Source organism: Natator depressus, chromosome 5 (genome assembly GCF_965152275.1).
Source record: "Natator depressus isolate rNatDep1 chromosome 5, rNatDep2.hap1, whole genome shotgun sequence".
Taxonomy (NCBI): Eukaryota; Metazoa; Chordata; order Testudines; family Cheloniidae; genus Natator; species Natator depressus.
This window is the reverse complement of record NC_134238.1, coordinates 97,671,252-97,692,666: the sequence shown is the minus strand read 5'-3', so window position 1 is coordinate 97,692,666 and position 21,415 is coordinate 97,671,252. Positions and strand designations below refer to the sequence as shown.

Here is a 21,415-nt window from a genome sequence, read left to right as displayed (position 1 = left end):
CCACACACCACCCAACAAAAACACTAACCCAGGAACCTATCCTTGCAACAAAGGCCGTTGCCAACTATGTCCACATATCTATTCAGGGGACACCATCATAGGGCCTAATCACATCAGTCACACTATCAGAGGCTCGTTCACCTGCACATCTACCAATCTGATGTATGCCATGATGTGCCAGCAATGCTCCTCTGCCGTGTACATTGGCCAAACCGGACAGTCTCTACGTAAAAGAATAAATGGACACAAATCATACGTCAAGAATTGTAACATTCAAAAACCAGTTGGAGAACACTTCAGTCTCTCTGGTCACTCGATTACAGACCTAAAAGTGGCAATTCTTCAACAAAAAAAACTTCAAAAACAGACTCCAACAAGAGACTGCTGAATTGGAATTAATTTGCAAACTGGACACCATTAAATTAGGCTTGAATAAAGACTGGGAGTGAATGTGTCATTACACAAAGAAAAACTATTTCCCCATGTTTATTTCCCCCCCTACTGTTTCTCACACATTCTTGTCAACTGCTGGAAATGGCCCATCTTGATTATCACTATAAAAGGTTGTTGTTGTTTTTTTTCTCTCCTGCTGGTAATAGCTCACCTTAACTGATCACTCTCATTATAGTGTGTATGGTAACACCCATTGTTTCATGTTCTCTGTGTATATAAAATCTTCCTACTGTATTTTCCGCTGCATGCACCTGATTAAGTGGGCTGTAGCCCACAAAAGCTTATGCTCAAATCAATTTGTTAGTCTCTACTGTGCCACAAGTCCTCCTGTTCTTTTTGCAGATACAGACTAACACGGCTGCTACTCTGAAACCAATCATCTCTGTTAATGATCTGCTCATGGCATCTCTTTTGTACCATTGACCATGACATCTGATTGACAGAGATTGATATAGACCCTGGAGTGTTCCAGAATGGTACTTGAATGGCTGTGTTCCTTACTGTCTGAAAGGACTGAGAAAGTATCGTTGGGTGATTGCTCTTCTGTCTTGATGGTGCTCTCATGAGATGGGCCAAGGTCCTGTTCTGTCACCCTTCTTCACTGTGTAGGCAAGTCACTAGGGATGATATATTGTTTTCTTCTCAATGCATCAATATACTGATGGCTAGTGTCAACAGGTACTGATTTGGCCTATATACCTTTTATTGTTTGCTTTCCGGCTACTTTGGAGCCCACTTTTCTGTTTGTATTCTGTCCTGATAGTTGAGATCTGCTGAGGTGTTGAAGCTAACAATTTGAAGGGGAAAAATAATTCAAGTGATTTAGGATAGTGAGATATATAACATTTGCAAATGTTATAAACAAATTAGAAAGTAATGGATTAACTTCATAAACAGATAATTTATTTTTCAGAAAATTTGATTTCTAACCTGATTAGTATTGCTTTCAAGTATATTTTTCTCTGTACTGGCTATTATTAGACTTTACCTGATTTATTGTACTAGATTAAAACAGAGAGTGAAATGAAGTCCTTGTTGAAGTCAAAGGCCTCTTCCTATGCGACAGTTAATTGAAAAAGAAGAACCTGAACTGGATTCTGGGTACAAATTTTTCAGTAAATCTGTATATGGTGAAGTGACTTTAAGTTGTTATGCTGTTCCTTGCCAATCACATTTGAAGAACATCTAGGCCCAGATTTTGGAATTTGGATGCACAAAGCTAGAAACCTATATCCATGTTTAGGTACCTAAATTGGTGGCTTGATTTTTTCAGTTATACTAAACATCCTCTGGTCTTATTGACTTCAGTGTGAGCTGTAGATTCTTGGCATTGCTGAAAATCAAGTATTTTATTTAGGTATGAAATATGGATTTAGTTGTCTAACTTTAGAGAACTACATTTCTAAATGCTGGCCCTCACTCTTAACAAAATCTGTTTTAAAGAAAGTTTTGGAGTCACTTGTGTGCAATGTAGTGGAGATGAAAGCAGATAAAAATCTATTCCATTGACCCTAAATGTGTTAGAGGAAGGTGAGGGGAGCCAGTGTTACATTTTTTCAACCCTTTCAGAAACTCTTTTGAGAGAGCCATGTGAGAGTGGCATCTTAGGTTAGGGGAGCCTGGTGTATGGATCCTTGTGTATGGACATTGGTATGGCTCAGCTATATACAGATGGTACCTGACATAATGACCTCTGAATAATAGGTTATGATCCATGACTGGAGCTCCTACATGCTACTGCAATACAAATAGCAATAATCTGAGGGATCTGTGTTTCCAGGTTTCATGTTGAGGGAACAGGGTATAGTGCAGAGGCCCGTACTCCACATGAGGCCTGGAGATACCCAAGATTTCGTTGCTGATCTCTGTAAACTCACGTGGTTGCAAGGCCATGTCCCCTCTGTGGACCCATAAGACCCTCCCCATTAAAAATAAGTCAGGAACTTTGTGAGTTACATCTTGTTGAATTTCCTGCATTGCTTTGCCTTGCCTGTGGGTTATTCAAATACATATCAGTTTATTCATGATGAGAAGTGATTCTCTCTCAACAAACTTGTGTATTGCTGGTTTGAGCAAAATGGACACAATTTTCTTTTAAGTGCAAAACAAAAAGAGTAGCTGTGCAGCTGCTGGTATATATATTTTTAAATAGAAGAAAAGGAAATAAAAAATTGAGGCAATGATAGCCCTGTTGAATATAATGGTGGGTAAGCTAGCCAAATCCACAAACTTGATATTTACCGTACAGATTCCTTCTTAAAAGCTACATAGTCTAAGGGGTTCATTTTAACTGGACCATCTGCTTTTGATGATAGCTTTGAACCCATTTCAAAAAGTTAGTCATTGCCTTGGAGTAGGATCTTCAGAGAGGGTATACTTTAAGACCAACACATAATGTTTGGTGAGGATGATCAAAGGATGTTGCAGTCTTTATTTTATTTATAGAGCCCAAAGTGTCCTTCAAGTAAGTAGGAGAAAATGGAAAAGTAGTCTTTGGACTATGTCTTTGAAATGTATAGTTACTGAAGGCCAGGGATGGGCAGGACAGGAGCTAAATGTAATTTGTTTGGCCACTTAACATAAGTATCACATTTTCCTGTCAGTTTTTAGGCATAATTTTAAAAGACCATTTTCCATCAAGAAGAGAAATCAGCCAGTGCTAAATCTTCAAAAGTGCTCATTCTAAAATGTGCTTTTACGTTTGAATAAGCCCATTTTATACAAATATGTAGAAATTGCAGTAGTTGTGTATCAAAATTAAACATGTACAAGTGCAATTTAGCACTTATACTTTTGGAGATTTGAGTTCAGGCCTTGCTCATTTTTAGCAAAGAACCCTGTTGTGGAATCTGAAATACAAACCACTGTTTACTAAAGACTGAACCAAAATTATCACTAAACCAATTAATCCAATCACAATGTCCAAACTGAATAAATCACTCATTATGAATTTTCCATCCCACCAGAGTTAAAATCTTCTCTGCTACATCACTTAAGGCTAACATTTTTCCCATTGCCTTTGTCCTATCCAGCAACATGCATTTAAATATTATGAGTCAGTCTTCCATAGATGCTGTTTAGTGATGTAGCTTAGCTAGTAAACTGGACCTTTCTCCTTTTTTTTAATCTCTGTCTAGTTGCCTCATGCAATAGCTAGACTGAACTGTACCTGACTCTGGTTGAAGACTGTATGTAGAAGGCAAGGTCCCTGACCTGTCTTCAGGGATTCTACCTCTAGAGACCCCTCCGTCTATTGCCGTAACGCCACCAAATTATTAAAGCTGACATGCCTTTCGTCCTCCAAGCTGTTGGAGGCGCTTCATTTAAATTAAAAGATATATGAGCCTGCACTCTGCCATCCAGAAACTGACCAACAGTATTTGGACAGCACTAAACTTCTATTTCACTCTCTTGGCTGTCTGCTCTTAACTGCACAAATAGGTGACGGACAGAGGAAAGATCTGGGTTACTATTCCCAGGTAACTCTCTGATGACTAATTGTGAGGCAAGTCCTCAGTCTGGACACAAGGCAACATTAATCATTGGGATCCCCAGACCAGTGATTCTGAAACTTTTTGTATTGGCAACCCCAGTTAGTATATAGGCTTGTTTGTCAGCCTGAGATAAAATATTGGGTTTGATTTTTTGATACTCTTATATCTTATACTAATATGTGTGAAGAGCAATGAACAAAGACACTGTGTGTAGCATTTCCCACAAGCAGATGGGGCTTTTAGTACAATGAGAAAAGATAAGGGATAGCGGTAAAGTGTTACAGGGTATGGTGGGAGTGTAATATATGAGCAGACACTGGAAGGCTGCCTGGCTCCTCTCTCAAGCCAAAGTCAAGCAACCAGTTAGAAGGGTTAAGGGGGTTGGGGAGGAGGCATAAGATACCCTAAAAACCAAAGAAAGGCCTGGCCTTGGCCAGAACACAACCTCACTCCTTACCCCTCCCGTGGGATACAAAAGAGGTGGGATAAAGACCCCAGACTTCCTGTCCTCCAAAACGGAACATGACCATAAGTTGTAAGGGGCGTGACTAGGGCGTGCACTGCAGGTATTTGGGCCTGCTAAGGAGGAGGAGGTGGGAATGGGGGATAGGGACACAGACAAGGCTGTGCAGTGTCAGAGCTGGAACGGAACACTGGGAAACAGACTGTGTCAGCGTATAGAGCAATGGATATGCTTGCTTGAAACTAACCCCAATAAACGTTGCATTGCCTGCACTTCGGACTTCCGGTCTTCTGCTTTCTGTCTGCATGACAAGAACCAGGGAAGCCTGGTTTCAAACAGCAAGCCTGAGTGCAACCCCAACCCCTTATAAATTAAAAACACATTTTTTTATATTTAACACTATTTTAAATGCTAAATTTATAACCCTATTGTTTAAAATGAATTTACCTTTACTCACTGTTTTTAAATTAAATCTAAAACACATTTTTATCAAATGATTGTTATAATCAGAAAAGTTATTTTTTAATATTGGGGGAGGGGTGTGAAGAAACTCTGTCAGTATTACTTTTCACAGCAGACTTAGTGTCCCATTGCTATTCTTATTTCTGTGCTGCTGCTGGCACTGGCACTGCCTTCAGAGCTGGGTGACCAGAAAGTGGTCTGGTCAGCTCTGAAGGAGGTGCCGCCACCAGGAGCAGCGCAGAACTGCAGAAATAAGGGTGGTAATGCTATACCATGCCACCCTTACTCCCTGTATCACACTTGACCTTTGCACTGGGAGGGGTGGCTACAGGGGGGCTAAGGCAAATTTTGGGGTGGCCCAGCACCACCCGACCAGTATGTCTGACTGTTAAATTATAGATTTGCTTTTTTTGTTGTTGCCAATCTCAGTGTTCTGATTTGTCTGCGGTGTAATACAGCTCTTCAGCTGCTGAACAATCAAGCTTTCTAATGTTGTCTCAGTCCCACCTTTTCAGTCTCAAGACAACAAACCTGCGTGCACTATACTACAATCACCAGAGTCCAATTTCCTTAAAGTGGTTATGATACCAAATATATATTTTGTTTAGGAGCAAGGATCGCTGCATTATACATTTACAATACTTTTTGAAGTAAATACACTACATTGTGATGGAAAGGTGTGTGTAATTTTCTGAAACGCTAGATTTAAATTATATATTTATTTTAGCAGTTGTTCTCGGTTTCATGCATGTGCTCGTGACCCTGATGTAATAACCTTGTGACCCCTCAAGGGGTCGCGACCCCCAGTTTGAGAACTCCTGTCCTAGAAAAATGCATTGACAGCCACCTGAAAAGATCCTACAGCTTTTTTACACTGATCTAGCACTCTCTAACCACTTTCCATATACCACCAGAGACCTTACAAGAATTGTATATAGAGCCCTTCTCTTCTCATTATAAGACTCCTCTGAGCATGGTCTGGAGGGTTCCACTTTGCTGGATATAGTACCTAAATAGTTAAATACCTGCCTAAACTCTGTGCAGCTGAATCTCCTATGTTACAGAACAAGTGCTATGTCCTGAACATATTTATTTTCTGCTGCTTATCTACCTATAAGTCTGCTGATAATTTCTCCCCCATTGTACTTTAAGGTGAGTGCTCCTTCCTTTGAACTGACAGGAACAAAGTCTGGGGTGCATTAGCACTGCACCTGGCAGACAGACAGTGGGTGGAAAATGCTCAGTTATTCTAACAGCACTGATAATCCTACAGGCTACAGCACATAAACATAGTTCAACTGTAGGAAAAAATGCTGATTTAAACTTTGAATTGGAAGGTTGTAGTAGGAATTGCTCCACTTTGCTCTTGTGAATGATACCTATGGTTAACCTCTCTACTGTTTCCTAACTTACATATCTCTTATGAAACGAAGGATGTCCTTTTAATTCAAGCTATAATAGAGAAAGATTTTGTATTACAGTTACAATATCTTACAAAGGAAGATATCAGGCCATATTTTCAGACATGTATGTGCCCAGCTTATAGGTGTAAGTACTTAAAAGTGAAAATGGAGGGCTGTGCATACACATCAGTGTATGCATGCAAAGCTCTAACTCTGTGTGCACTTCTCAGTACTTGTTTATATAGGCTGAGTGTATACAAATAGGTTGGTGAATTTTTGCACACTCATATCTGAAAATGTAGCACTATATGGCTCAGTATAAGGACTGCTCCCAGTTAAATTAATATAAAAATAGTCTGCCTCTGGATTCTGACCTGAAATTTCCTTTTTTCCAAGTAGAAAGAGGGAAGTAAATTGCAGCGTACATTTGCTCAGTCAACCTTATTCACGAAGTGAAGGACAGTCTTTTTGGACTAATTTGTTGTGACCAGATTTGACAAGACTTTAAACAGTTAACTGCACTTCTAAAAATGGTTGTTATCCTAATGTTTCCATTATCTATAAAATAAACTGACCTTAATGAAAAGGTATTTGTGATACCGTATACCTTACTTTTTTGTTTTGTGCATCGTAGGTATCTGGATACAACATACCGTATAGACTATGTTCCTCCATATGATTATACGCCATATGTAAGTATATGGAGAAGAAAAGTGCTATTTTACAGTGATGTTTTACATGTAGCTTCATATCGAGAGTATTTAATTAACCTTGGGAAAAGAAGAGGCTGCTTTTGAAATGTTGATTTGTTCATATTTGCCTAGAGCCATTAGCAATATAACTATGGGAGTCAGTAATTAAGTGAGACCGTTATAACAGCTATAATTTATTTTTAAGTTTATATACTACAGGGACACAGTTCTTCATTTGCTTATAACTTGCTAGCAAACTGTTTATTTAAGATTTCCCTCCACAGCTATTTTCTGTCCTTTCTTGGTTATCTACCACACAAGTTCAGTGTTTTGTGGAAAATAAGATATTTATAACTTTCTTTCCATCTTTGATTAAACTTATTGATGCTTCAGCATGATAAAAGCTTAAAGAATTCATTTCTGTATATCTTCTTTTTTCACCACCACATGCATGAGTATCAGTGTTCTCTTGATACAAGGAGTGAAAGAATTGTGTTATTGTGTGTACTGTAACAAATACAAAACTGGAATTAAATAATAATTAAAATAAAATAAAAACTTAAAGGAATAACAGTTTTTGGAGGGAAAACCAAAGGTTTTGGGAAAGCTGCTTTTTTTTTTTTTTTTTTTTTTGAGCATGGAATTGATTACTGTACCCTCTTAGAGACTCCTCCGTATTTTTAAACAAATTTTTATTGTAATCTGAATACATTGTTCATGAAAGATGCTTGCCTGTCAGACATGGAGTCTGAAGTCCGGTGTTTGTATAAAAGGTGCAGCATATATATGTGTAAGCTCTCAGACACTGGCCTAGCAAAGTACCTCAGCATTGACTGAGAGGGGACCACTTCCAGAAATAAAAGGTAGAGGTTAAAATGAGGAGGGAACATGAGGGAGTGCTGATTGCTCCATCTCACTGACTGGTGAATTGAGGACTCGCCATCCATGGGAATCTAAAATAAGAGCAGCAGAAGGTTCTGACACCTGGCTGTGGAGTTTCTGGGGCTTCTAGTCTTCCCCCCAATATGTGGAACAACATCTGAGGAGAGAAGATGTGTCCCTTAATAGCCTCTTTTACATGAAGATGAGTCCTCTTAACAGCTTTGCCTTCTCTTCAGGGAAAGAGGGGGAGGAATAAGGAATCTCACTGAAAGCTTCAATGGGATAGAAGAAGAGATACTATTTCAGCACTCCTGACCCCAGAGAAAAAAAGCCCAGGAGCAACAAAATGGCTCTGTCTGGTCCCTTGGGTGACATGGTGTAAGGAGGAAGCTTGATTCAGCATTGTTTCAGCAATTCTTGTTAGGCCTGACATACTCTCTACATTAACACACTGTTGTCATAATCTGTATCTAAAAGGTGTCATGGAAAAATCATATACAAACTGGTACCAAAATCATTGCATGATGTACAGATGGGGTATGTACAAAGAGTTATAAATATGTGCTAGAATTGTGTTTGTTTGCCAAGCAATGCATAAACCCAGTCTGCCCTAGACAAAGGAATACGTGTTTCTATTTGACCAGCCTGGTCATCAGGCAGAGACAGTGACGGTACATTTACATATAAGGTAAACAAAGGTAACAAGCAGTGGGGAAGACAGCATGACATTTACAGCCAAGGAGGACAGAGAAACTTTGGGCTTATTTTTCAATGAATACATTTGAAAGATTTACTTTACTATCAAAGAAGGGGAGAGAGCCATCTAAGTTATCCTTCACCAAAGGAGTCAGAGAAACAAAGTACTTTGAGCTCTGTGTGTTGGGTCCTGGCTAAAGAATGGGCCAGCCATGCTGGGAGAATGACTGTGGGGAGAAAACCTTCTTTGAACAAAAGACTCGTTTGTTGAGTTTTTGTCTTAGAAAAATATTTTTACTGTTGTTTGTAGCCATTTCTATTCTTATTCCTTTTCTTGGTATCACTTAAACCTATGTCCCTTTTTTAATAAACTTGTTTTACTTTTACCATTATGCAGCTCAGTGCTTTGACTGAAGTGGAGCGTTAAGTTAATAAGTTAACTAAGTTTAGTTAATAAGCTTCACTGTACTGTCTTTAAAGGAGCAGTGAAATAAGATTTTGTGGGTGCTACAGTAAGAGGTGCTGACAACTGTGGAGAAAGACATTGTGGAGGGAGAACTTGGGGCTGAAGGGTTGTTGAGGTCACGCTGCAAAGAGTAACTGTATGGTGGAAACTAGGGTGTGACCTGCCTGCTTGTATGCTTGCTGTTGGTGTCAGAGCTGTCAGACACAGAAGCATAGCATTGCATTAAGGCACTCAGAGGTGCAAGACAGCTGTCAACTTACCCACTTACTGCCCTGCGTGAACCAAGAGTGTCACATTGCTCTGCTTTTATCTGGTGGGGTGTGTTGGATTTGGCAGCTTTGGTGTATGTTGGTTGATAGTTTAATAAAACACAACTTTCCTCTGGCAAGTTTAAAATCTTCTATAATGCAAGGAATTGCATCAAGTGTTTCAAAAATTTTCTAAGGAAGGACCCTAAGCCATCTCTTTTTATTTGTTGTTTTTAAATCAATACAGGTTCTCTGTCTTGATCTAGTCATCTCCTAAATGATGATATTCATAGGAATGTGGGAGGGTAGCACCAGAGAGGTACCCTCCTCCCCTACAGCTCCACACATTGTCCATGTTTACATACATACATACATACTTGTGTTTGAGTGGTTAGGGGCCTACTTTGGGACTTGATTAACTTTTAGACACCTCCTCGCCTCTCAACCCCATTCTCTTCCCCCTATTGCATCCTGTCACCATAAGATGATGCAATACCACATCATTGCATGACTTTGCAATGCATCACAGCAACCACAGTAATTGAATGAAATGCATATCACAGCTATTTAGGGCCCAGATTTGAAAAAAAAGAAAAGAAAAAAAGGGGGTCTTTGGAATCTATATTTAAGCACCTAAATAATTTTCTGAGTTTTTCAGAAGCACTGAACACCTGCAACTCTTATTGACTAAGACATTTTGCAGATCCTCTGTACCTCCCAGTCCTGGTCTGTCAGTATGTTTAGCTGGTCAGACAACCCAGTGGTTAAAATGCCAGTGGTTGCCTGAAGTTCTGTCTACACTAGATTGCAGCTCAGCCAGCGATAACAGCAGTGAGAAATGTTATAGGAAAGAAACTAGTATAAACAGGGACTATTTACAGCAGAACTTTCCCATCTTTGAACAAAAATTTACTATAAATACCGGGAAAAGTTTCTTTTTATCACAGGCCAAGCATAAGATCCTGAAAGACTTCTGTTTTTGCTTGTTTGTTCTGGTCTAAGGGACAAATTTGTTGAAATTCTATGATATTTTGCTTAGCACATCATGTCCAAACAATGTGAAAAATTGAAATCGGGAAAGAATATACAGTATTCACAACAAAACAATTTCAATAATATCTTATGGGTTCAATAGGAAAAGGATAAGTATAAATCATAATCATGGAGGCATGGAGTTCAAGGCCAGAAGAGACCATCAGATCACCTAGTCTGACATCGAGCATGCCACAGGCCATCAAACCTCACCCACTTCTTCCTGCATTGAACCCAATAACCTGAAGTAAAGTATTTATAACCCTCAGGAGTCTAAACCTATTGTGTACCACAGGCAGAGACCAGGAGGGACCAAGATGCACCAGTGCTGGAGGCTCCTGCAATTGGAGACAATTGTTTTCTTGAGACTGACCCAGAGGATTCTAGCAAGTGACCCATGCTCCAGGCTGCAGAGAAATGTGAAAAGCCCCAAGGTCCCTGCTAATCTGACTTGGAGGAAAATTCCTTCCTGACTCCAAAAATGACAATCAGTTTTGACCATGAGAATGTGGGCAAGACTCACCAACAGAGCATCAGAGAAAGAAAATTCTCTGTACCACCTTAAAGCACCAGCCCACCCCATCTGGTGTTCCAGCTCCAGCTGTGGCTATCTCTGGTGCTTCAGAGGAAGGCAGAAGGGGAACAAAAAACAAACAGAATAAATGACACATAAATGAACCTGTTCCCACTGAAGTGAATGGCAAAACTCTCATTGACCCATTGAGAAGTAGGAGCAAGCCCATAGACAAGTAATTTAGCTTGTTTGCATTTTATTATCATTGGAAACTACTTTGCAACATATATTTATAATAAATGTAGAAACTTTTCACTTGGAAGTGATAGAAATCACATACTAATATAAATAAAAATTAAGGTAAAATTTCTGTTTTTGTGCACCAAAAATGGAAAGTTTAATGGAGTACTTAACTTGGGGAAGAAAAAGAGGGTTCATGTTATGGTCTGGATGCCTTACTTTGTGTGCTTTGGTAGGATGAGAATCCTGGCCATATACTCTTTAAATGGCATAACTTATTCTGTAAAGTGTTTGCACACAAAGGTCAATTGTCATTTGACTGACTGAGTGTTTTGATAGATCACCCTTAGGATGTTGGCCATGCTTAACTGGCCATTTTTCTTTCATTAGATATATGACAGTTTGCATTACTGTATTTGCCAAGAACATATTAACCTACAGTAGAATGGTATGTGATAGTGAGGCAATATCTGTACCGCTTATGAATTTTGATTGATATTGTGAAGTTGTGTTATGAAAATTTGTTGTGTCTTGAGTGCTTATATGTGTGTCGGTCCACCATTGCTGACAGGCCCTGTAGCATGTATGCACCAGATCAATACAATACAAAGGTGCTTATGACTTAAAGACCTGATTCAGGTGCAAACGTCTGGGACAGTGGATGAGCTGCATCCTTAGAAAACAGTTTTAGCTGACTCCAGAAAGGAGGCAGGAAGGTAGCAGCAATGGAAAGTTACCAGGAGTAGAACAAAAGAGACCAGCTGACCACAAGGAGTTTTAAATAAAGAAATACACAGGAATAGGGGGAGTGAGGCAGAAAGAAGAAGGGTGGGGCAGGAGTGAGCAATGTCACAGAAGCATGAGGGAGAGACCAGCTAGTATGCACTAGCTTGCATTTAATGGGAACTCTGCCTGCCTTGATCCATCTGGTTTCCCAAGGACTCACAAAGCCAGAGTGGACTAGAAAGTGAGGGTTATTTGTGGTGTCATCTGTTCATTCTTTTGTATGATCCATACTCTCCACTGCATGACACAATTAAGTATAAAAGAACATAAAGCCATAGGCGCAGACTCTGTCAGTGCTCCAGGGCTGGAGCACCCATGGAAAAAAAAATAGTGGGTGTTCAGTAGCCACCGGCGGCCCCACAGATCAGATCCTCTCCCTTCCCCCTAGTGCCTCCCACCTGCTGGTGGCACTGCCGATCAGCATCTCCCCCTCCCTCCCAGGGCCTCCCGCCCACTGCTGTCAGCTGTTCAGTGGTGTGCAGGAGCCACTGGGGTGGAGGCAGAATGGGTGTGATAAGGGGTGGGGCCTTGGAAGGGGTGGAGTGGGGGCAGGACCTGGGACCGAGCAGGGGTCAAGCACCCCTGGAGAAATGAGGAAGCTGGCACCTGTGCATAAAGGTGTTATACTCTGTACAGTCTGTTTATTGACTGCTTCACACGTACTTCATGCCCTGAGAGAGAGTTATTAAACTGTAAACCAGAACCTTCACTCCTTTGGGTTGAATTCTGGGAAAAGGGGGTGTTTTGAGTTACCAGGATATCTCAGGGATCATTCAGTGCTGTTCCTGGGGCCCAGAGCAGTGGGCTGAGAAGCCCCATTTCCTAGAAAGGTTAACAGACTGCAAGTCAGTGCCCAGGAAATGTGCCAGAGAAGTCTAGAGAGGAATCAGTACTGGAGCCTGCTGAAGCATTTGGAGCTTGAAACACCCCAGGGATCCAGAGTAGCAAAGGCTTGGATTCCCATTACAGCAGTCCTGGTGGGCAGCTGGAACAGGGTACTTGGTAGGATCTTTGACAAGTATTTACACTCTTTTTGAAAGCTTTTTGTTGATTAAAGGGAGCAGAAAAGCTTTCTTAATTATAATTAAATATATTTGTATCATTTGCTATGTTTTCTACATTTATAAAGAAACATTTACATTCCCTTTTCATTTTCCCTGATAGCTGGAGAGCATTTTTAGAAGGAAAACCCTCCCTTGTCTGACAGTCTGTTAGATTATATTAAAGATTGTAATAACTATCCTTTTGGGGAAAAATAAGAAGTTAGTTGAAATGGGCTGGAGTTGCTGTTGCTGCTGTTGTTAAAGTTCAATCCTTTTTCATCCCAGGTGGTGTTTTGGGATCCAGAAGTGGTAGTGGGTTCCTCTATCTGGCCTGGTCAGGACAGAACATCTCTCAAGATCATGATGTAGGACCCGGGGTCCTAGGAGATGATGGGGGTGGCAGCCATGATGGTGAAGATCACTCCAGTAGTCAGTTTTTCTCCCTAAAGTCTGTTTCTTTAAGGACCCCGAAAGGGAGTGATGGGTGGAATAGTCCATACCCTCATTAGGCCTAATTCATGGACAAAATAGTTTCCAACACACTGATTTTCATCACTGACTTCTGGTTCCCACTTTTATTGTGTACCAAGCATGATCTTCACACAGTCCTAGAGTTAGATCAGTAGGCATTTGTGTTTGGACTAATTCAGTCTGTCTCCCTTTCCCCATCAATGTTTGTTATAGGTTATTGTGACATGAACTTTCATTTACTTTTTACAGTTGAGATCACAATTAGGGTAAATTTGTAGGCCCAATTATCACAACATCCCTTTCCTCAACAAAGGTGACTGGTTTGCAGTTCTCAGTTTGAAGGATGTCTCTTTTCATATAGACATTCACCCATCTCACTGGAATTTTCTGTGCTTTTTGGTGGGACTAGAACATTACAAGTACAGGGTTCTTTTTGGCCTCTCGACATCCCAAAGAGTTTTCACAAAGGAATTCGCTGTGGTAGCAACACACTTGCATCGCCAGGGCAGTCCAGTTTTTCCTCTAACCTCTATGACTAGCTGCTCACGGGACAGTATACTCAGTTTCCTGCAATTTGTAGGACTTCAAATGAACCTAGAAATGTCCGGTTTAATCATCATGCAGATTATACAATTGATTGGAGCAACTCTGGACTTGACTTCACCCAAAGCTTACTTACCTAAAGACAGGGCCTTGCAATCAAGGACCTCCAAAATCACCTAACTCTGACTGAGTCCATAGAAAACAGCTCATTTCTGTCTGGTCCTTCTCATACACATGGCTGCCTGCAGATACAAAACACTCTTCACCAGGCTCCATCTTCATTGCCTTCAGGCATGGCTGTGTATGGTGTGGGTGCTGAATAGAGATACCTTAGTCAAGTTATGATCCCTCAGAGTGTTCTGTCTTCTCATCTGGTGGGGGAAAAAAAGAAATCTGTGTTTGTAGAGGTTCCCTAAGTGTCCCCTCCACCTACAAAGAATCTAAGCACAGACCGCCCCCTTCCCCCTAAGTTGGGGAGCACATCTGGACATCCAAAGGTTGCAAGGTTCTTGGACCCAACAGGAGTCCCAGTTACATATCAATCTTTGGGCAGTGCATGAGGCTTGCAAAAGGTTTCTGCTTTTCATATGTTCACATCATGTCAGACAACATAACAGCAGTATTCTACATAAACAAGAGACAAGCTCTGGAATTGATGCATCTGACACCAGATCACCCTTTCAGCAGTGCACCTTCCCAGAGTAATGAACACTATAACAGACAGCCTCAGCAGAGACCACTTGCACAGAGACTGCGAGTGGGTACTTCACAATTTGGTGGTGCAGAACGTCTTCTGTCAGTGGAGCTCCCTGTCATGGGACCTCTTTGCATCCCAGTAAGAAGAAATGTCCGGCCTATTGCTCCTGTGTTGCTCAAGGGCACAATTCCAGAGGGGATTCATTCATGTTTCAGTGGTCATAGTCACTAGTGTATGCATTCCCACTCGTTCCCCTCCTACATCATGTCCTGAACAAGATCAAGCAGGACAAATTGACAGTGATCCTAGTGGCTTCTTGATGGCTGAGACAGTTTTGGTTCACCAGTATCTACCAGATGTCCATGTGTCGCTGAACCTTCCAACTCAGAACAAAGGCAAAACTGTCCATCCCAGCCTGATCTCCCTCCACCGCACAACTTAGCTTTTGGATGGGTGACAAGCATAGAAAAGTCTTGCTGCAAGGAAGTCCAATCCATCCTCAGACACTGCAGAAAGACTTCCATGAGAAAATACTATGCTGTCAAGTGGAAGAGATTTTTCATCTGGTGCCAGCATTGCCATGTACATCCATTGGATTTTGGCATTTCTACCGTTGGAATATCTCCTTTCCCTGAAGTCTTTGGGTTTATCCATTAGCTCATTGTGTGTGCACCTGGGAGCAATCAACGCTTTCCATTCTCCAACAGATAATTGTGTGATGTATACCCACCCTTTGACCATGACATTTCTGAGGGGTCTTGTCAGAGCCTCCAGTATCAGTGCCAATTCCTAATTGAAACCTTAACCTCCTACTGTCGGTGCTTGTGAATCCACCATTGGAGTCTTTGGCCTCCTGTTCCCTTCTTCATGTATTTATGAAATTAGTCTTCCTAACAGCAATCACTTCAGCTAGGAGAGTTGGGGAGTTGTGGCTTTTATGGCAGACCCTCCCTACATGGTGTTCCATAACAAAGTGTCCCTAAGGTTACATCCCAAATTCATCGCAAAGGTTCCCTCCACATTCCACCTGAATTGGACTCTCCATCTAGCGGTATTCTACCTGAAACCTCTTGACACTAGAGAGGCTAGGAGACAACTCCCTGGCTATTTGTAGAGCTTTGGCTTTTTTACCATCAAAGGATGAAGCCCTTTTGAAAATCCTTGAGATTATTCTTCTCCTTTGCCAAGTGGATGAAAGGGGAGGAAATTTCATTTCAAAGGTTCCAAAATTAGATAGTAGAATACAGCCTGCAGTGTTATTATATGATCATAGCTCCTCCTCAAGGTGTGAGGGCCCACTCAACTAGAGCACACACTACCTCTGTACCTCAACTAGAGCATATACTAGTCTCTGCAAGGCATACTTTTTGTTGAAATCTGTAGAGCAGTGACATGGAGCTCACTGCACATGTTTACCAGACAATACATATTGGTCCAGGCTTCTTCAGCATCCTTTGGTATGGCAGTCCTGCAATCTGTGGTTTACATCCTCCTCAAGGAGTACTGCTTGTGAGTAACCCACAGTGAGTATCTACAGGTACCAGCATTAGAAGAAGAAAGGAAGGTTACTTATCTTTATGGTAACTGGAGTTCTTCAAGATGTGTGGTCTGTGTTGGTATTCCACGACCTGTCCTCCTTCTCCTCTGCTCAGTTATTTACTTGATTTACAGTAGAGTAGGAACTGCAGAGACAGTTTGTCTGTGCCACCACTTGTGCCCTTGGTTTGGAGCACAAGGAGGCACAGGGCACAGGTGAACCAACAGATGCTGCTAGTTAAGAATCTTCCAGGCTCAGGTGCATGGAGCACATGAGAACCCACAATGAATATCCATAGGGACCACACATCTCAAAGAATTCCAGTTATGTAAGGTATGTTACCTTCCTTTTCTTAGAAAAAATTGTACAAGAACAAATATTTTTAATTTAATTACAAAAAAAAAATAATCTCCAGAAGCCAGGAAATAAATCAGTCTTCCAAGTTCACCAATCTTGGCCACTAAACCATACGTATTCTGTGGTCCACAATTCAGTGCATCAGACATTGTGGCCAGACATTTAATTAGGAGATATAATTATATTCTGTGAAGTGGTTTAATTTCTTGCAGGTTAAATTTTGACCATAATATGAGCAAGATGTTATCAAGCAGCATGTTTTGGAACATTTCTGTTTGCTGAAGAATGAACTACTATAATCTCTCTTGTATCCACAGGTTGGAGCCCAACCAGATGGTTATTCTATAGTTCATAGAAAATGTCACTCTCAGTTTACTGACACAGCAGATTATAGAAGACATGGTATCAACACATGGCAAGATGAGAGTGGTATATATGCCAATGCTGATATAAAGCAAAAGGTCTTCCCAGTAACTAATCCTATACCCTCAGATGTGCATGAAGATAATTTCTAAGCAGTAATAATGGAATCTGAAATAGACACATTGTATGTCATGTATTAACTATTTTCCAAATATTCCAATAAATATTTTTGAAATGCTTGCTACAGTAGATGCATTGTTCTGCAAGTGATCTCTTTATATTGGGTTGCACTATTCCTACATTGTATGAAGGTTTCCTATATATGGAGTATTTTTTATGATTAAGCATTTTATGGAGCTTTTACAGATTATATATACACTGATCTTAGCTGAACACTGTTGCTCTGATGGGAGAGTTTATCATGGGAAGCAATGACTCTGAAAAAGCTTTGGGGGTTGTGGTGGATATGAGCTCCTGTCACGGGGCACATCACTTACTGGCTGGTGCCTTCTCCTGGTCCCTCTGGGGATTAGCTCAAGGCAGACACCCTCCCGGACCGCGGTTTGCATACCATCACTCTGTCTCTGCATCTGCCTGCAGCCCCTCTTGGTGCCTCAGGAACCATAGTGTCCTCTTCATGGCTCTGCCCTCTGGCCATGTCACCATCTATGTTTTCCCCCTATTGGGGGTTAGTATTGTAGTCCAATAATCATGCCACTTCCCCAGTGTTGGTGGTGGTGGTGGTGGTGGGGAGAACCCAGGCCCACCCACTACTCCGGGTCCCAATCCAAGGACTCTGTTGATGGCAACCTCATGCAGCTCTCCTTGGAACTGCTTACCACTTTTCCCAGAGCCTCTTCCCCATGCCTCTGCACCTACTCCGCCCTTACCTCCGGACCTTCAAGCACTGAGCTGTCCATGGTGCTAGTACTTCTTCCACCTGCTGGGAGCCCAGCCCTTCACTCCATGAGCTCCAAACAGCTACTGACCCTGCTCTACCCTGAAGCTCCTCTTATCTGAGCCTGCCAGGCCCAGCTTGGTTTGCTCCCTGCAACTCCTCCCTGATTGGCTGCGCCTCATACAGCCTCTCAGGGCTGCTCGGAGGTTTCACTTCCACTGCTCCCTGCTGAGATTAATCCTTTCTGCACCTGTGTGGGCAGACACCTCATCACAGCTCCCAGTGCAATGCTCTGGCCTAATGGGCTAATGCACTCCTTGGACATATAAATGGAATCTTGAGTAGGAACAGAGAGGCTATTTTCTTCTGTATTTGGCACTGGAATTCTGGTGTCACAATTCAGGAAGGATGTTGATAAATTGGAGAGGGTTCAGAGAAGAGCCACAAGAATGATGAAAGGGTTAGAAAACAAGGTGTGTGCACTCAAATGCACACTGACCTTTATACATATAATTACTGTGACTGTGTGTGCAGATGGTTATTATGCACTAATGAGTTACCTGTATGCACAGTGACAAATATGAATGTGACTCTGCAGGTTTGTGAGAATTTTTTGCGTGTGGCCCTCAGTCCTCTTTTCAGAATTGGTTCCCTAATCTAGAAACAAAGTGGATAGTTATACAAAATGCATGCAATGAAAACTGCTGAGGCCAGGCACCTGCTGGTGATGAGATGATGTAAGCTCTCTCTTTTGTGGTGGAAGCAAGGAAGGCCAGGAGTAATGCTGCAATACAATATCATAAAAAAGAGATGTCAAATTCAGTGTAATGTTGCAGAGATGTCTGACCTGACTGTATAGCCTGATTGCCACCTGCTGTGCCACTGATATGGAAAGTCTAAAGCAACTTTAATCACGGCATCAACTAGCTACTATATTTGTCCTTAGATTGAGATTGGACATTAATCCTAATACTAAAACAGTTCAATAGAGTAGTTTCCAGATTCAGTAGTAGTAGGGAATGAATAAAATGTTCAGCTGTGGAAGTGGAGAGAGAGGTAAGGCCTTCAGTCCCATAGGACTTTAACTGGATTTTCCTTCTGTGTGGTAAATCTTGCACAGCCAATCTGTTTCCACACAGTTCATTAACTCTGACTCTGAGGTAGAAATTAAAATCAGCCTTGGTAAATACAATGGCTTTTGTTGATGTTGATTTTAATGAAACAAGCCAGTGAACCTAATTCTGTTGTTTTCCTATTTGTGGGTGTAGATGAGTGACTAGTGGTTCTATATGCACTTGAAACCTTTGGCAAAATGAGGACTCTTTCTCTCCCCCTTTTGTATCATTTTTCATTAGACAGACAGGGAGGTGTTAGAGGATGCCTTTAGGACATCTCAGAATTCGTGAGATAAAGAACATAAGTTTCTAATAAAACATGATACTCAGTTAACAATACTGTGTATTTCAAGTTTGTTCAAATTAGTCATGAATATCAGCCTGCATTCTACTGAATAAACTAATTCTTCTAGTGCAATGGCTCCAAATACCAGTAAGCATGGGTTACTGACCAAGTACCACAAGTAGCCAAGGAGTACATTTGACATGAATTAAAAGGGTCACACGTACAATCAGCCCTGAATAGTACCCAAAATAAACTGTGCATCCCAGCAGACTTTGTCCTGGAGCCATTCATGCACTGCAGATGTTCAAACTGGCACAAGGCAGAGGAAAGCTGCCTGTCAGAGAAATAAACTGAACAGGAAAAAACAAAAGCAAATGTAGGTAAAATTAGGCTAAGAACAGTTCAGAAATTCCACATAGATCAAAAGGAATCACTTATAAATAGAGAGCTTTGTGGGGTTCAGAGCTGTCCTTTTGTTGCAATACAGTGATTTAATACAAACATTTTCTGCCCATAAAATATATATTGTATCCAAATGACTGTGCTTTGGATAAAGTACCCACATCTAGATTAGAAATTACTTTGTAGATATTAGGTTGAAACTAAAGGCAGCACAGCCAAATATTCGTCACTGCTTTGGATATCAAAACCATATGCAATAGCTGTATTCTGTATTTCTATGCACTGGTGGTTTATTATTAAGTGAAGCAATATCGACTCTTAACACAACACCAATCAAGAAGATAAGAAATTTGAAAATGCTTTTGAAAGATTTTTTTCATTAAGATCAGCGGAAGTCACTAGGAAGTCTTAGAAGTAAAAGGGGGCCTCCTTCAGATAAATTGGTTGAAGCCCATTCTAATGTGTAAATATCTTTCCTGAAGCAATAACACAGAAAAAAAGATGATGGTATTTCTAATTTCACTGACTAGTTCTAGGATACTGGCCATCTAATAAATTCACAGCATCTCCATATGAACTTTAATGACTGTATTACTGGAAATACGCGAATGAAAGAAGACTTAAAAATACACAGGGTAAAGTGAAGACAGGTGATGTGGACGAGGGCCTACATCTAGAATGGACCACCATGCACTACCATGGAACATGGAAAAGAAATGTCAGCAAGCTCCCTCAAGAACCAGTAGAGCAGATGTTTATAAAGGCCCTAGGATCCCTGCAGGCAAAACAGACAAAGTTGAGACATTGGCTGGAACATGTTGGAGTCAGAGCTTAAGCATCTATGTTTACATGTTAGAGAAGAACAACACTGATTTTATTGATGTCTCCATATAATCCACTCGTTGATGTTCAATGCTCATTAAAATGGCAAAAGAGGAAATGTTCCAGCATTTCAATAACTTCTTATGGAGGTTTTGCTCCACTAAAATAATAATAATAATTAATAATGAAAAGACACCATTTTCACAAATCTGGAGAAGGCAAAGTTCCATCTGCCAATTCCTTGCAGAGTCTTAGAGATGACCTATTTGTAAAGCAACCCAAATACAAGTATACAAGACATTTCTGCAGTGCACAGATGGAGCATTTGAAAAAATTCCCCAGTTATTGCTTCACTCAATAATTTTTGCTTGTGAATTCTCAAGACATCTAACTGGTTACCAAAGTATCAGTCATGGCAATTATCATGGAAATTAGCAGGGGTATAAATCATGGAGCCTCTTGAATATCAGCTTCAATGGAATTATCTCTCTTACTGAAATATTGATATTTCTGCCTTGAAGAGGGCTGCTATGTCTTACTTCCTGTCTCAGTTGATTGACTGACCAGCAGTAATATAGTTTAGTTTGCATCCATTGCCTAATAGCACTGGTCAGCATTAAGTATCATGTCAGTAAGCAAATCAGCCAAGTGATAGGCATCTCACACAACTGCTATTGACATGACACATTGAAAAGGTATCATGCGACATGCCTGTCATTTCCCTGCAGATTGTGCTACATGCCACCAAATGATGCAAGTCCCTGTCACATTCTGTATAAGTAATTTCCAGTCTGTGTCCATTCCATCTCACACAGGGTGTTCAGAAATAGTTAAATAAAATGGGCCAAATTCTTTGTGGGCATCACCCCACTGAAGTCAATGGAATTATGAGAGGACAGAATTTGACCCAAAGGGTATTTTTACTTACAACACTAGCTTGTTTTGATTATATGTAGATTAGTAAATGAAAATTATTGCCCATGATATTATCACAGATGGAAAAACTATATCCCTGGATAAATGCAATCCAATTGCATTTATTGATTAGTT

At 40.8% G+C, this 21,415-nt stretch overlaps 1 protein-coding gene across 1 annotated transcript in view; it reads left to right on the top strand.

The window, feature by feature from the left end:
• Positions 1-16,994, top strand: part of CFAP95 (cilia and flagella associated protein 95) — a 41,701-nt gene extending 24,707 nt beyond the window's left edge. The window contains exons 5-6 of the mRNA XM_074954080.1: positions 6,910-6,967; positions 16,797-16,994. Coding sequence (XP_074810181.1) covers positions 6,910-6,967; positions 16,797-16,994 — 256 coding nt within the window. The remainder of the gene's footprint in view (positions 1-6,909; positions 6,968-16,796) is intronic.
• The last annotated feature ends 4,421 nt before the right edge of the window (positions 16,995-21,415 follow it).